General features: G+C 46.5%; 1 protein-coding gene across 1 annotated transcript in view; it reads right to left on the bottom strand.

The window, feature by feature from the left end:
- Window positions 1-15,581, bottom strand: part of DCDC2C (doublecortin domain containing 2C) — a 123,208-nt gene continuing 107,627 nt past the window's right edge. Inside the window, exons 12-13 of the mRNA XM_088026159.1 lie at window positions 12,333-12,380; window positions 1-332 (exon numbers count right to left, since the gene is read on the bottom strand). Of these exons, the coding sequence (XP_087882285.1) occupies window positions 223-332; window positions 12,333-12,380 (158 nt within the window). The 3' untranslated portion in view covers window positions 1-222. The remainder of the gene's footprint in view (window positions 333-12,332; window positions 12,381-15,581) is intronic.

The following is a 15,581-nucleotide window of genomic DNA, read 5'->3' as shown; positions in this document are numbered from 1 at the left end:
GTGTGCACAGGTTTTTTCCAAATTCCTCTGGTTTTTTGAATGGTCTTTGTGAGGCTTAATTATAAAGAACTACATTTCATTCTTTTAAATGTTTACTAAAAAGAAATACCACCAAGAAAAGGAATTATAACACTACGGAATCCGTTGGAAAACCCTCATCTTTAGCTTTTGAAAAGACAAAGTGCATGGGCTTATTTCACCCCAGATGCTATTTTCTTGCTCTTAAAATATTCGTATGTGAGATGGAAGCACCGTGATTGAAGGAAAACTGAGTGTCAAGTAGATATAAAGGTGATTTTTTTTTACTTTATTGGTTTCCATTCCAAGGCCATCTGCAAGACATAAAAAAAGCAGGTTAAAAGAGAACTTCCCAAAACTACTCTGGCCACATTTTATTCCCAGATCCCAAGAGCTGACATTCCTGTTAGAGTCTAGATTCTGGGTGTTTTTCTAGACAGCAACCGTTGGCATGTTGAGAATCTACAGTATTGCATGAAAGCTAATCACAGAGCATTGAAACAGCAGTTTGCTCCCACGCAGGTACTGATACAGAAACAACCTTGAAAACTTATTTTGAAATTATTTCAGTAACTATTTTATATCTCATTAGTTCAGTGGTTGATCTAAAGAACCCCCCTTCCTGAACTGCAAATCAAAACCACAATGAGACATCACCTCACACCTGTCAGGATGGCTAAAATAAAAAACACAGGAAACAAGTGTCAGGATGCAGAGAAAAAGGAACCCTCATGCCCTGTTGGTGGGAATGCAAACTGGTGCGGCCACCACGGAAAACAGTATGGAGGTACCTCGAAAAGTTAAGGTAGAGCTACCCTATGACCCAGTAGTAACAATTGCACTAGGTATTTACCCAAAGAATACAAAAACACTAATTCGAAGGGATACATGCATCCCTATATTTATAGCAGCATTACCTACAAGAGCCAAGATATGGAAGCAGCCCAAGTGTCTGTCAATAGATGAATGGATAAAGATGTGGTGTTTATATACATATACAATGGAATATTATTCATCCATAAAAAAGAATGAAATCTTGCCATTTGCAACAACGTGGATGGAATTAGGTTTTATGCTAAGTGAAATAAGCCAGAGAAAGACAAATACCCTAAGATTTTGCTCATATGTGGAATTTAAGAAACAAAACAAACGAACAAAGGGGGAGAAAAAGAGACAAGCCAAAAAACAGACTCTGAACTATAGAGAACAAACTGATAATTACCAGAGGGGGGGGTGGGTGGGAGGACGGGGGAAATAGGTGGCGGGGACTGAGCACACGCATCCTGATGAGCCCTGAGTATGGAAGGGCTGAATCACTGTACTGTGTACCTGAACCTAATATAACACCGTATGCTAACTACACTGTAATTAAGATTAAAAACAAAATAAAATATAGAATAAAATAAAATAATATGAAGATGGCCTTTTGTCCATCTTCTCCCCTTCCAACCTCAGCCCCCAATTTCAAATGTGGTAAGACGCCATGACATTGCTTGGGTCTGCTTTTTTTGTTTGATTTTAATACTTAATAACTCTCTGAAGGGAATTAAACAGTCCATCCCCCGGGCACCCAGACCTCCCTCAAACTGCACCCCAAACGTGAACATCATCCAGATGTGATATTTTATAGGAAGCAGTATTCATGTATCCATTAAAATTAAATGAGTCTATATTACACCAGGATAGCACTAGGAATTTCAGAGAGCTTAATTTCATTTGATTCATACAATAATTCTGTACTAAGGCAGGCTGAGTATTATAGTGGATTTAGAACTAATTTTTTTAAGGAAGTTCAAGTCCTGCCCCTGCCACCTAAAGCTACAGTCACACGTGACTCGGGACCAGCCTCCAACCCCGTGATGACCGTGAAACAATGCCTGCTGTAACCTCTGCCATCTCGAGATTTTTTCGCAGCTCTAACATTCTCATTTTACAGAAAACAAGTGATGCTCAGAAAGGACAAGTAGATGTTCAGGACCATATGGTCAACAAAGGTGGCACGTGGACTGGGCCCATAGTTTTCACCCCCAATCCATCCTCTTCACACGATGACACACACCAGGACACTGGGACAGAAGCAGCTGGCTAAAAGGAGCAGGAAATGCCATCCTAAAGTTATTTTTCAAGCACCAAAATATGTACTAAGCTTGAAGCTAGATCAGAATCGATGGACTCTCCACCAGAAACTTATTAGTTAACCAAAAAAGCTATGGTGGTTTCCATGTGATTACAGTTTTCTCCTTACGGTGTCATAAATGCTCAGGGCATGTCCAACAAGAAATCAAGAAGCCATCATTACGGTGAAATGACAGCTTTCCTTTCTCCGTCCACAAGCCAACTCTATATAACTAATTAACAACAGTGAAGACCTTGATGATCCTAAAATCCTTGTTTCCATTTTTGTTCTGGCAGGCAAGAAGTTCAGTTAACCATAAGAGTCAAATACACTAATAATCATAGCAGAGAATCTGCTTGTCTTCTCATTTAATAACAAACAAAAACAACCAAAATGAAGTAACAATAATAACTAACACATTTTAGTGCCTTCCATGTGTCCAGCACTGTCCTAAGCATTTTATAGTAAACATTATTGCTTTAAATTATCCCAACAACCTATGAATTAGGTATGATTATTAGCCCCAATTTATGGATGAGTAAACGGAGGCACAACATAGTTCACACACTTAATGGAGAAGCTAAACTTGTATAATCTGACTTGAGAGTCCATTCTCTTAATCACCAAAAATGTACCTTTCCATGGGTTCTACTGTCATTTCATTTGATTCATACATTTCATTTCATTTGATTCATTTGATTGTATATGTGCTTGGATGTATATTATAATATGTATAATTACAAGATACCTTAATTCACTTTTAAATAGGAAAAATTAATCATAGATCACTATGTAAATATATGCCATTTTCAGGGCAGATGAGTCACTCTGGAATACCAGCTATAGACTGATACTGTAAGAAATGAAAGTCTGAGAAAGGTGGCAATATACATAGGTCTCACTAATCACTTCCTCCCCTTCCAGCTTTACATTCAGGGAACAGAAGAAGGAATTCCAGATGAATTTAGTCTTAGTCATTCTTTTTTAATTCTGGCCACCAAAATATGAAATGCACAATTTTAATATTGTACTAGCATACCTCTTCTGTATAATGTGAAAAAAATGTCTAATTTTATTTTCATTTGCTTTATGATCCTTTCTAGCTTCTGACTGTTGTTCTTTACAACCTGGCTGATATTTTGTTTTCATGGTATTTGTTGTTTAGTTTTTTCTCCCTGGGTCATCTCTTTTTGTCCCACTGATGGTTGTTCAAATGATTCTTGCTTGTCAGGTATCTGTTCTTGGGATGGTTGTCCGAAGGATGGCTGTTCAAATGATTCTTGCTTCTCAGGTATCTGTTCTTGAGATGGTTGTTCCCAAGATGGCTCTTTGAGCAATTCTTGTTCCTCAGGTTGTTCTTCTGATTGTGTCGATGATGATTCTAGTGATTGTTGTCCCATTGGTGGTTCTTTTTGGTCTTCTATTTTTACTGGGGTTTCTAGTAGTATAGGTGTGTTTTTTCCCTCTAGAATGTCATATCGTCCTTTTTCTTGTTTTCAGTAAACAAAATAAAACAAAATCACCAATAAACACAGTAGCCATCTAAACCAAGTGAAATAAATCATAAAATGACAAACATTGCACTATATCATTGATTTCATATTGATAGTGATAATATTTTAATAAAAATAATTCTCACATAGGATATTACACTTACAATGTGCTTTACATACATTATCACTTTTACTCTCACTTGGAAATAAGATCTTAAACAACCATAAAATAGGTAGACTGTAATAGTATCAGAGAAGCTTAAGAGAAGCAAGTATAAATGATGTTACCAAATATTAAATAGGACGTATTTGTTAGCTATTTAAAAACTAAATTTATTTTAAAAACTAAAAAACCATAGGGAAGGCTCTTGCTTTTTCTATAGGTCACTGAGGTTAAAAAAAAAAAAGGCACTTTTAGTAAGATCAAAAAGAAAGAATCAGAGTGCAGAAGAGTCCAGAGCCACTCTTTCTCCAGAAGAGGCACCAACACATGAAAACAACCTATAGAAGCAGAAAGATTACGAGGTACTTATGAAAGGATCACTCGGCAAACCACGCGTGTCAACGATGATACCATCTATTCCTGCCGTGATACAGGCCATTGGGAATAGGGGATCCGAGGCTGCTCCTGGAACTTGAAACGAGAACTATTTGAAAATTACCTGTGGAAAAACATCTTCAGTGGGAGGCCTCACAGAACCTCAGAGAAGCCAGGGATCTTCACCGATGTGCTCACCGGTTCCCTTCCCTCAAAACCTGTTCTTTCTCTCCTTTGCAGAAGCAGGACCTAGAGCCCAATCCAGAGCCCCAACTCCGACCTCATCCTTGCCCCTCAAATCCAGCCTGGGGCCACATCTGGTCAATCTGGTCAACTCCAAGAATCTTCCTGCAAAGCCCATTCTCTTTCTAGTAGTAGCCCACGCCCGCTCCAGGCCTCTGTCACCTCAGGGAGCGCTGTCCCTTCCGCGCAGCCCACGCCAGGCCTCTGTCACCTCAGGGAGCGCTGTCCCTTCTCCGCGGCCCACGCCAGGCCTCTGTCACCTCAGGGAGCGCTGTCCCTTCTCTGCGGCCCACGCCAGGCCTCTGTCACCTCAGGGAGCGCTGTCCCTTCCGCGCAGCCCACGCCCGCTCCAGGCCTCTGTCACCTAGGGAGCGCTGTCCCTTCTCCGCAGCCCACGTCAGGCCTCTGTCACCTCAGGGAGCGCTGTCCCTTCCGCGCAGCCCACGCCCGCTCCAGGCCTCTGTCACCTCAGGGAGCGCTGTCCCTTCCGCGCAGCCCACGCCCGCTCCAGGCCTCTGTCACCTCAGGGAGCGCTGTCCCTTCTCCGCGGCCCACGTCAGGCCTCTGTCACCTCAGGGAGCGCTGTCCCTTCTCCGCGGCCCACGTCAGGCCTCTGTCACCTCAGGGAGCGCTGTCCCTTCTCCGCGGCCCACGCCAGGCCTCTGTCACCTCAGGGAGCGCTGTCCCTTCTCCGCGGCCCACGCCAGGCCTCTGTCACCTCAGGGAGCGCTGTCCCTTCTCCGCGGCCCACGCCAGGCCTCTGTCACCTCAGGGAGCGCTGTCCCTTCTCCGCGGCCCACGTCAGGCCTCTGTCACCTCAGGGAGCGCTGTCCCTTCTCCGCGGCCCACGTCAGGCCTCTGTCACCTCAGGGAGCGCTGTCCCTTCTCCGCGGCCCACGTCAGGCCTCTGTCACCTCAGGGAGCGCTGTCCCTTCTCCGCGGCCCACGCCAGGCCTCTGTCACCTCAGGGAGCGCTGTCCCTTCTCCGCGGCCCACGCCAGGCCTCTGTCACCTCAGGGAGCACCGTCCCTTCTCCGCAGCCCACGTAAGGCCTCTGTCACCTCAAGGAGCGCTGTCCCTTCTCCGCAGCCCACGTCAGGCCTCTGTCACCTCAGGGAGCGCTGTCCCTTCTGCGCAGCCCACGCCCGCTCCAGGCCTCTGTCACCTCAGGGAGCGCTGTCCCTTCTGCGCAGCCCACGGCCCACGCCAGGCCTCTGTCACCTCAGGGAGCGCTGTCCCTTCTCCGCGGCCCACATCAGGCCTCTGTCACCTCAGGGAGCGCTGTCCCTTCTCTGCGGCCCACGCCAGGCCTCTGTCACCTCAGGGAGCACTGTCCCTTCTGCGCAGCCCACGGCCACGCCAGGCCTCTGTCACCTCAGGGAGCGCTGTCCCTTCCGCGCAGCCCACGCCCACATCAGGCCTGTCACCTCAGGGAGCGCTGTCCCTTCTCCGCGGCCCACGCCAGGCCTCTGTCACCTCAGGGAGCGCTGTCCCTTCTCCGCGGCCCACGTCAGGCCTCTGTCACCTCAAGGAGCGCTGTCCCTTCTCTGCGGCCCACGCCAGGCCTCTGTCACCTCAGGGAGCGCTGTCCCTTCTCCGCAGCCCACGTCAGGCCTCCGTCACCTCAGGGAGCGCTGTCCCTTCTCCGCGGCCCACGCCAGGCCTCCGTCACCTCAGGGAGCGCTGTCCCTTCTCCGCGGCCCACGCCAGGCCTCTGTCACCTCAGGGAGCGCTGTCCCCTCTGCGCAGCCCACGCCCACATCAGGCCTGTCACCTCAGGGAGCGCTGTCCCTTCTCCGCGGCCCACGCCAGGCCTCTGTCACCTCAAGGAGCGCTGTCCCTTCTGCGCAGCCCACGCCCACATCAGGCCTGTCACCTCAGGGAGCGCTGTCCCTTCTCCGCGGCCCACGCCAGGCCTCTGTCACCTCAGGGAGCGCTGTCCCTTCTGCGCAGCCCACGCCCACGCCAGGCCTCTGTCACCTCAGGGAGCGCTGTCCCTTCTCCGCGGCCCACGCCAGGCCTCTGTCACCTCAAGGAGCGCTGTCCCTTCTGCGCAGCCCACGCCCACATCAGGCCTGTCACCTCAGGGAGCGCTGTCCCTTCTCCGCGGCCCACGTCAGGCCTCTGTCACCTCAGGGAGCGCTGTCCCTTCTCCGCGGCCCACGCCAGGCCTCTGTCACCTCAGGGAGCGCTGTCCCTTCTGCGCAGCCCACGCCCACATCAGGCCTGTCACCTCAGGGAGCGCTGTCCCTTCTCCGCGGCCCACGTCAGGCCTCTGTCACCTCAGGGAGCGCTGTCCCTTCTCCGCAGCCCACGTCAGGCCTCTGTCACCTCAGGGAGCGCTGTCCCTTCTCCGCGGCCCACGCCAGGCCTCTGTCACCTCAGGGAGCGCTGTCCCTTCTCCGCGGCCCACGCCAGGCCTCTGTCACCTCAGGGAGCGCTGTCCCCTCTGCGCAGCCCACGCCCACATCAGGCCTGTCACCTCAGGGAGCGCTGTCCCTTCTCCGCGGCCCACGCCAGGCCTCTGTCACCTCAGGGAGCGCTGTCCCTTCTCCGCGGCCCACGTCAGGCCTCTGTCACCTCAGGGAGCGCTGTCCCTTCCGCGCAGCCCACACCCGCTCCAGGCCTCGTCCCTCACAGAGCGCCTGAGGGAAGGGAAGGCTCTCACCTTCCCCTTCCCTCCTGCTGTCAGAGGCATTACCTTCCACGAAATCTGATCCTGCCGCAGCGCGGTCTGACAGGGCGACAGGAGAAAGCCCCAGCCCTCAGAATGACCCGGAAGGGGGCAGCAAGGACGGCCGGGCCCGCCCGCACTCCCGTGCCCCTCCGCGAGCACAGAGCCACCTAGACCCTCCCGGCCTGCACGCGGGGCCTCACTCCCGCTCCGACCCCAGGGCCCGGCGCTCCGGGCTGTGAGGCGAACGTCGGGGGCACCTCCTCCTGCGCTAACGGGAAGGCCGTGCGGGAAGATGGCGGCGCGTCCCTCGGAGGAGAGGCAGCCAGCGGAGCCCCCGCCGCCCGCAGGCCCTGAGGGATCCAGAGAGCCTCCCCACTGTGCGAGGTCCCCGAGGCGCGGGCGTGGCTGGGCCGCCCTATCCGGCCCTCAGAGGCCTTCCGCCGAGTCGGCCGCCGCCCCGGCCCCGCAGGCGCCTTCCGGGGGCTCGGCGGAAACCACGGCCCGGCCGGCTGCCTGCGCACGCGCCTGGGCAGAGCGCCTCCCCGCACCGCCTCCTGGGCGGATCCAAATGACAGGCAAAGGCAGTGAGAGCCAGCATGTCCCACACATAAAGCTTTCCTAAACACACAGAAAATTAGAATGTGCAAGATTAAAAATAGAATTAAGATATTAAAGCACTTACACCCCTGACTGAAATGGACAGATCATCGAAGCAAAAGATCAACAAGGAAATAAAGACTTTAAATGACACACTGGACCAGATGGACTTCACAGACATATTCAGAACATTCCATCCCAAAGCAACGGAATACACATTCTTCTCTAGTGCCCATGGAACATTCTCCAGGATTGATCACATCCTAGGTCACAAATCAGGTCTCAACTGCTACCGAAAGATTGGGATCATTCCCTGCATATTTTCAGACCACAATGCTTTGAAACTAGAACTCAATCACAAGAGGAAAGTCGGAAAGAACTCAAATACATGGAGGCTAAAGAGCATCCTACTAAAGAATGAATGGGTCAACCAGGAAATTAAAGAAGAATTAAAAAAATTCATGGAAACCAATGAAAATGAAAACACAATTGTTCAAAATCTTTGGGATACAGCAAAGGCAGTCCTGAGAGGAAAGTATATAGCAACACAAGCCTTTCTCAAGAAACAAGAAAGGTCTCAAATACACAACCTAACCCTACACCTAAAGGAGCTGGAGAAAAAACAGCAAATAAAGCCTAAACCCAGCAGGAGAAGAGAAATAATAAAGATCAGAGCAGAAATCAATGAAATAGAAACCAAAACAGTAGAACAGATCAACGAAACTAGGAGCTGGTTCTTTGAAAGAATTAACAAGATTGATAAACCTCTGGCCAGACTTATCAAAAAGAAAAGAGAAGTGACATAAATCGACAAAATCATGAATGAAAGAGGAGAGATCACAGCCAACACCAAAGAAATACAAACAATTATAAGACCATATTATGAGCAACTCTATGCCAGCAAATTAGATAACCTGGAAGAAATGGGTGCATTCCTAGAGATGTATCAACTACCAAAATTGAACCAGGAAGAAATAGAAAACCTGAACACATCTATAACCACTAGGAAATTGAAGCAGTCATCAAAAATCTCCCAACAAAAAAAGCCCAGGGCCAGATGGCTTCCCAGGGGAATTCTATCAGACATTTGAAGAAAAATTAATACCTATTCTCCTGAAACTGTTCCAAAAAATAGAAATGGAAGGAAAACGTCCAAACTTGTTTTATGAGGCCACCATTACCTTGATCCCAAAACCTGACAAAGACCCCATCATAAAGGAGAATTACAGACCAATATCCTTGATGAACATGGATGCAAAAATTCTCACCAAAATACTAGCCAATAGGATCCAACAGTACATTAAAAGGATTATTCACCACGACCAAGCGGGATTTATCCCTGGGCTGCAAGGTTGGTTCAACATCTGCAAATCAATCAATGTGATAACAATACATTAATAAAAGAAAGAACAAGAACCATATGATCCTCTCAAGAGATGCAGAAAAAGCATTTGACAAAGTACAGCATCCTTTCTTGATCAAAACTCTTCAGAGTATAGGGATAGAGGGTACATACCTCAATATCATAAAAGCCATCCATGAAAAACCTACAGCGAATATCATTCTCAATGGGGAAAAACTGAGAGCTTTCCCCCTAAGGTCAGGAATGCAGCAGGGATGTCCATTATCACCACTGCTATTCAACATAGTATTAGAAGTCCTAGCCACAGCAATCAGACAACAAAAAGAAATCAAAGGCATCCAGATTGGCAAAGAAGTCAAACTCTCACTCTCTGCAGATGATATGATATTTTATGTGGAAAACACAAAAGACTCCACCCCAAAACAGCTAGAACTCATACAGGAATTCAGTAAAGTGGCAGGATATAAAATCAATGCACAGAAATCAGTGGCATTCCTATACACCAACAACAAGACAGAAGAAAGAGAAATTAAGGCGTGGATGCCATAACACACCCAAAACCATAAGATACCTAGGATTAAATCTAACGAAAGAGGCAAAAATCTGTACTCAGAAAACTATAGGATACTCATGAAAGAAATTGAGGAAGACACAAAGAAATGGAAAAAGTTCCATGCTCATGGATTGGAAGAACAAACATGGTGAAGATGTCAATGCTACCTAGAGCAATCTACACATTCAATGCAATCCCCATCAAAATACCATCCACTTTTTTCAAAGAAATGGAACAAATAATCCTAAAATTTGTATGGAACCAGAAGAGACACCGAATAGCCAGAGGAATATTGAAAAAGAAAAGCAAAGCTGGCGGCATCACAATTCCGGACGTCCAGCTCTATTACAAAGCTGTCATCATCAAGACAGTATGGTACTGGCTCAAAAAGAGACACATAGATCAATGGAACAGAATCGAGAGCCCAGAAATGGACCCTCAACTCTATGGTCAACTCATCTTCAACAAAGCAGGAAAGAATGTCCAATGGAAAAAAGACGGTCTCTTCAACAAATGGTGTTGGGAAAATTGGACAGCCACATGCAGAAGAATGAAACTGGACCATTACCTTACACCACACACAAAAATAGACTCCAAATGGTTGAAAGACCTAAATATGAGACAGGAGTCCATCAAAATCCTAAAGGAGAACACAGGCAGTAACCTCTTCAACCTCAGCCACGGCAACTTCTTCCTAGAAACATTGCCAAAGGCAAGGGAAGCCAGGGCAAAAATGAACTATTGGGATTTCATCAAGATAAAAAGCTTTTGCACCGCAAAGGAAACAGTCCACAAAACCAAAAGACAACTGACAGACTGGGAGAAGATATTTGCAAATGACATATCAGATAAAGGGCTAGTATCCAAAATCTATAAAGAACTTATCAAACTCAACACCCAAAGAACAAATAATCCAATCAAGAAATGGGCAGAAGACATGAACAGACATTTTTCCAAAGAAGACGTCCAAATGGCCAACAGACCCATGAAAAAGTGCTCCACATCACTCAGCATCAGGGAAAGCCAAATCAAAACCTCGATGAGATACCATCTCGCAGCAGTCAGAATGGATAAAATTAACAAGTCGGGAAACGACAGATGTTGGCGGGGATGGGGAGAAAGGGGAACCCTCCTACACTGTTGGTGGGAATGCAAGCTGGTGCAGCCACTCTGGAAAACAGTATGGAGGTTCCTCAAACAGTTGAAAATAGAGCTACCATATGACCCAGTAATTGCACTACTGGGTATTTACCCCAAAGATACAAATGTAGGGATCCGAAGGGGTACGTGCACCCTGATGTTTATAGCAGCAATGTCCACAATACCCAAACTGTGGAAAGAGCCAAGATGTCCCTCGACAGATGAATGGATAAAGAAGATGTAGTATATATATACAATGGAATATTATGCAGCCATTAAAGGAATGAAATCTTGCCATTTGCAATGATATGGATGGAACTGGAGGGTGTTATGCTGAGCAAAATAAGTCAATCAGAGAAAGACATGTATCATATGACCTCACTGATATAAGGAATTCTTAATCTCAGGAAACAAACTGAGGGTTACTGGAAGGGTGGGGGGTGGGAGGGATGGGGTGGCTGGGTGATAGACATTGGGGAGGGTATGTGCTATGGTGAGCACTGTGAATTGTACAAGACTGTTGAATCACAGATCTGTACCTCTGAAACAAATAATACATTATATGTTAAAAAAAAAAAGAAGAAGAAGAAGATAGCAGTAGGGGAAGAATGAAGGGGGGGAAATCAGAGGGGAGATGAACCATGAGAGACTATGGCCTCTGAGAAACAGACTGAGGGTTCTAGAGGAGACGGGGGTGGGAAGATGGGTTAGCCTGGTGATGGGTATTAAGGAGGGCACGTTCTGCGTGGAGCACTGCGTGTTATACGCAAACGATGAATCATGAAACGCTACATCAAAAACTAATGATGTAATGTATGGTGACTAACATAACATAATAAAAAAAAAGATATTAAAGCACGTTTATGTGAGTAATAGATTACCATGAAATGTAATATAAGTTTACATTAAATATTAATATAAAATAAAATAATGTGTTATATTATTATGCAATAAAACATATTTCCAAACTCCCTGAGCTCTCTTTGCCCTTTAAATGCAGTCGCCAATGAGATGTTGCTAGTCCCACACACACGTGCTCCATTTCCTATCAGAGCCAAGCCCACGACCCGGTGGACCTCTACATGGGGCTAAAAGTGCATCACTTGGGTGCAGTCCTCTGTCTCAAGTCTCCTGTCTGAAATCTGTACTCCTTGTCACAACTTTCAGGAGCTTTAGTTTTTCTCTTCTCTGCTTTTTTTTTTTACAAAGTTTTAGAAGGGTATGCAGTGAAATATTACAATAATCGTATAATGCCTGGATGGAACTGTGGGCTGACAGACAGCGCCACCATATGGTAGGTCTAAACCTGCACTTGTCACGCACTGAAAAACCTGGCCATCCAAAGTACAGTTTAGAGGGGTCCCTGCTTAGTGATGAGAAAGTAAATCATCTGTTCAAAGCCACATAATACAAGTGGAAGGCAGCCAGTAGATAGAAGGGCCGGTGGGTGCCCGGTCTGGGGCGATACATAAAGTGACCTACTTGGGGACCTTTTCAATGGGAAAACTCACAAATGGACAAAGTGAGCCCAGAACAGCCATCTGCACGTGTCACACGTGCCCCACAAATGATCATCGATAATTCACTCTCTTACCAGGAAATGGAACCACTTTTTTATTCTTGCTGAGGTTCTTGAGAGATGCTAAAAAAGAGAGAAAAATCCAGATATTAATAAACTGACCAAAGGGTTTACATACCATGAGATTTAGAAGTAAGATCTACAGCTAAGGGAATTGCTGGACTATAACCACATGGACTAATATAGAGAGAGAATTTAGAGCCAGTTTCAGTAAAAGGATAATCGTGCATCATGATACAGAAAGTCATGCCAACACTATGCAAATTGTAGTTTCTGAGATGAGAGGGCAACTGGCAAAACTGTGATCTTATTTTTTTCCTCTAAAGAAAAGCACATTTTTCTTAAACTGCTTCCTCATGCAGCTTCATCGAGGGAAGTCAGGGGCACATGGTGGCATTTCCTTCGCTCCACACAAGATTTAGTAGGTAACAGAGTCTCTCCGGTTACACCAGTAAACTGTAAAATGCAGGTGTCGGGTGTACCCTACAAACAACCAGAAAATGTAAACCAGCTCAACTTACACAGCAGCTGCCTTTCAAAGACCCCAACAGTAAATAGCAATAAAAATAGAACATTCAGTCTAAAGTGAAAAACACTAAAAGAAATGGATGACTTAACGTCAACACTTGCAAGACAGAACCCACTAACACACACGGTACAGCGTGAATAAATGCAGTGCAGCTTGTGTGGATCTGCCCCATTTCACAGCCTATCTGGCAATTTTGCTTTGACTTCAGGTATTCTGAGGTTTATGGAGTCTCTGCCAACTCAAGAGCATAGCATGAAAATCTCGGTCCTATCATAGATACATGCTTCTGAGTGTACCGATGTGCCCAAGTTCCCACCTGGCATAATTAACACAGAAATACTTTTGCTAGTAAGCACTTCAGTGAACTTGAACTCAGGAGCCAAACAGCTAGACTTGAAGCTGTTCTAAAGGCCTGACATTTTGGCAAGTGAGATGAGAAAAGGATGGACAAGAGCAGCTGCGGGAGCTGACAGGCACTGGGGGAAGAAATTCGAGAAGCTGTTACAAGATGTGATGGGAGAGATTAAACTGGCAACGGCAGCAGCTGGAGAATCTGAAAACTGGGGCAGAAGAGAATGAACAAGAACTCAAGAGTTTCAAGAGCAGGCTGGTTGTGAGGACATCGTGCGAGGCCAAAGGCCGCCGGAACCAGACTCCCCACAGCAGCTGGAGGAGGTCAGGAAAACCCTGCCTCTGTCCACAGAGAGTTCCGTCAATTTAACTGCTTTAAAGTGTATGTGATTTGAACATGTTGTGAGAGCGGTAGTCAGCACTTGCCGGGAAACCTCATTTTCGTTGTCATTACTTCTATGACTGCCACAGTAGACAGCAGCCGCCCACTATAAACTAAGATGTCAGGCTCAAATTGGTGAAAATAAATCCCATGTTTTGGTTTAGGGTATAATTTGTTTGCAAAAAGTTAGAAGCCCAGTGTTAGACAGCACTTAATTTTTGTACTTTGTAACTATTACCTAGGCATCTGATTTCTCTGTGGGCTAGAATGTTTTTAAATAAATCAGCAAAGACATTTTCCAAGTCCTTAGGGGGAATTACAAATTAAATCAAAAAGTAGTTTGAATTCACAACATCTCCGATAGTGGCTTGAAGGATTCCTCTCCCACTGGGAACCTAGAAAAACAGGGAACCTAATGAGCAAGCCTGCAGTCAGTATAGGCTATTTTATTCTTAAAATAATTTTAATTTTCTGCATTCAAATGTGCTCATGATAGAAAATTTGGAACATAGAGAAAAGCCCCCTAAAATGGAAACACATTTAAGTCACAGACCCGCCACCTGCTGTTTTAAATTGCAATCTACATGAAATCTGGCAATAGAAAATAAGAACTTGTCAGACTTTATAGCCTTAGGATAAACTTCCAGATGCAGATTGCTGGCTCAGAGGTACACAAGCTTCAAAGTGCCCTGCAGAAAAAATGACCCAAGCCATACCCTCCTGAGAACATAGCTTCCCAAGTGATGGCTGCTGGCTCTTCCACACACGCAGAAATGGGGATGGCTCCTCCCTGCTCCTCACTGCCATGTCCAAACTGTTAGCACTTTCTCCTCCCTAAAACCTTTCACAGTTTGTGTCCTCAGACTCTACTTGCCACTTACCCTCCTTGGAGCAGCCCACCCCTCTCTCCCTGACTCTCCCAGTCCTCAGTTCCTCTCTCAGAGCCCCTGTCACAGCCCTTGGGGATCTCAATAGCCCCTCGCGACAAACCTCCCAGACTTGGTCTCTCAGCTCTGCCATCTCATCACATCCAGCAAGCCTGTTCTCCATCCTTCTCCCAAGGCCACACGTTGGACCTCATCACCACCAAGCAACGTGATGACCCACGTCCACTGCCCCCTGTAATCCTGACGGAGTTCTAATACCCCCTTCACCTCACTTCGCCTGGAGCTAGCATCTTATATAACCATGGTGCACGATAAAACTAAAATTAACATTAAGACAATGCTATTTAACTACAGGCTCTGGATTCCACCAGTTTTTCCATTAATATCCTTTTTCTGTTCCAGGACCCAGTTCACCATAGCGCCTTGTAGTCAGTGGTCATGTCTCCTAGTGTCCTCCGAACTGTGACAGCTTCTCAGGCTCTCCTCACTTCCCACGGCCAGGACGCTTCTGAAGACTACTGGCTGGGACGCCTGGGTGGCTCAGTCGGTGAAGAGTCTGCCTTCTGCTCAGGTCATGATCCCAGGGTCCTGGGATCGAATCCCACAGCGGGCTCCTTGCTCAGCAGGGAGCCTCCTTCTCCCTCTCTCTCCCTCTGCTTGTGCTCTCTGTCAAATAAATAAAATCTCTAAAAAAAAAAAAAGACTACTGGCTGGGAATTCTGTAGAACGTCCCTCGGGTTGGGTGTGGCTGATATCTTCTCATGAATGGAACGGAGTTACGGATTTGGGAGAGCAACAGCAGAGAGAAGCAGTGTCCTTCCCACTGCATCCTACCAAGAGGTATATGAGATTGACATTACTTTATCACTGATGGTACTAACCTTGACCCCTCGAGTTCTCCACTATAAAACATTCCAATGTTTCCTTTTAAAGACTGACAACTGATGATTTCATCCTTACATTTTATTTTACACATAAAAAATAAGACCCAGATAGTAACGGTAATAGAACTTCATCCGAAGAGAAATTGCAGAGGAGATGGGGTGGGACGGATGGCTATCGGATCTTTAAGGTCCCTTCCTAGACTAAATTCCAATCATGTTACAAGCTGTTTA

This window comes from Eumetopias jubatus, unplaced genomic scaffold (genome assembly GCF_037043125.1).
Source record: "Eumetopias jubatus isolate StellerSeaLion01/CBP00866 unplaced genomic scaffold, mEumJub1_p1.0 scaffold_9, whole genome shotgun sequence".
Classification (NCBI taxonomy): Eukaryota; Metazoa; Chordata; class Mammalia; order Carnivora; family Otariidae; genus Eumetopias; species Eumetopias jubatus.
The sequence above is the reverse complement of the archived record's forward strand: the minus strand, read 5'-3'. Positions and strand labels throughout refer to the sequence as shown.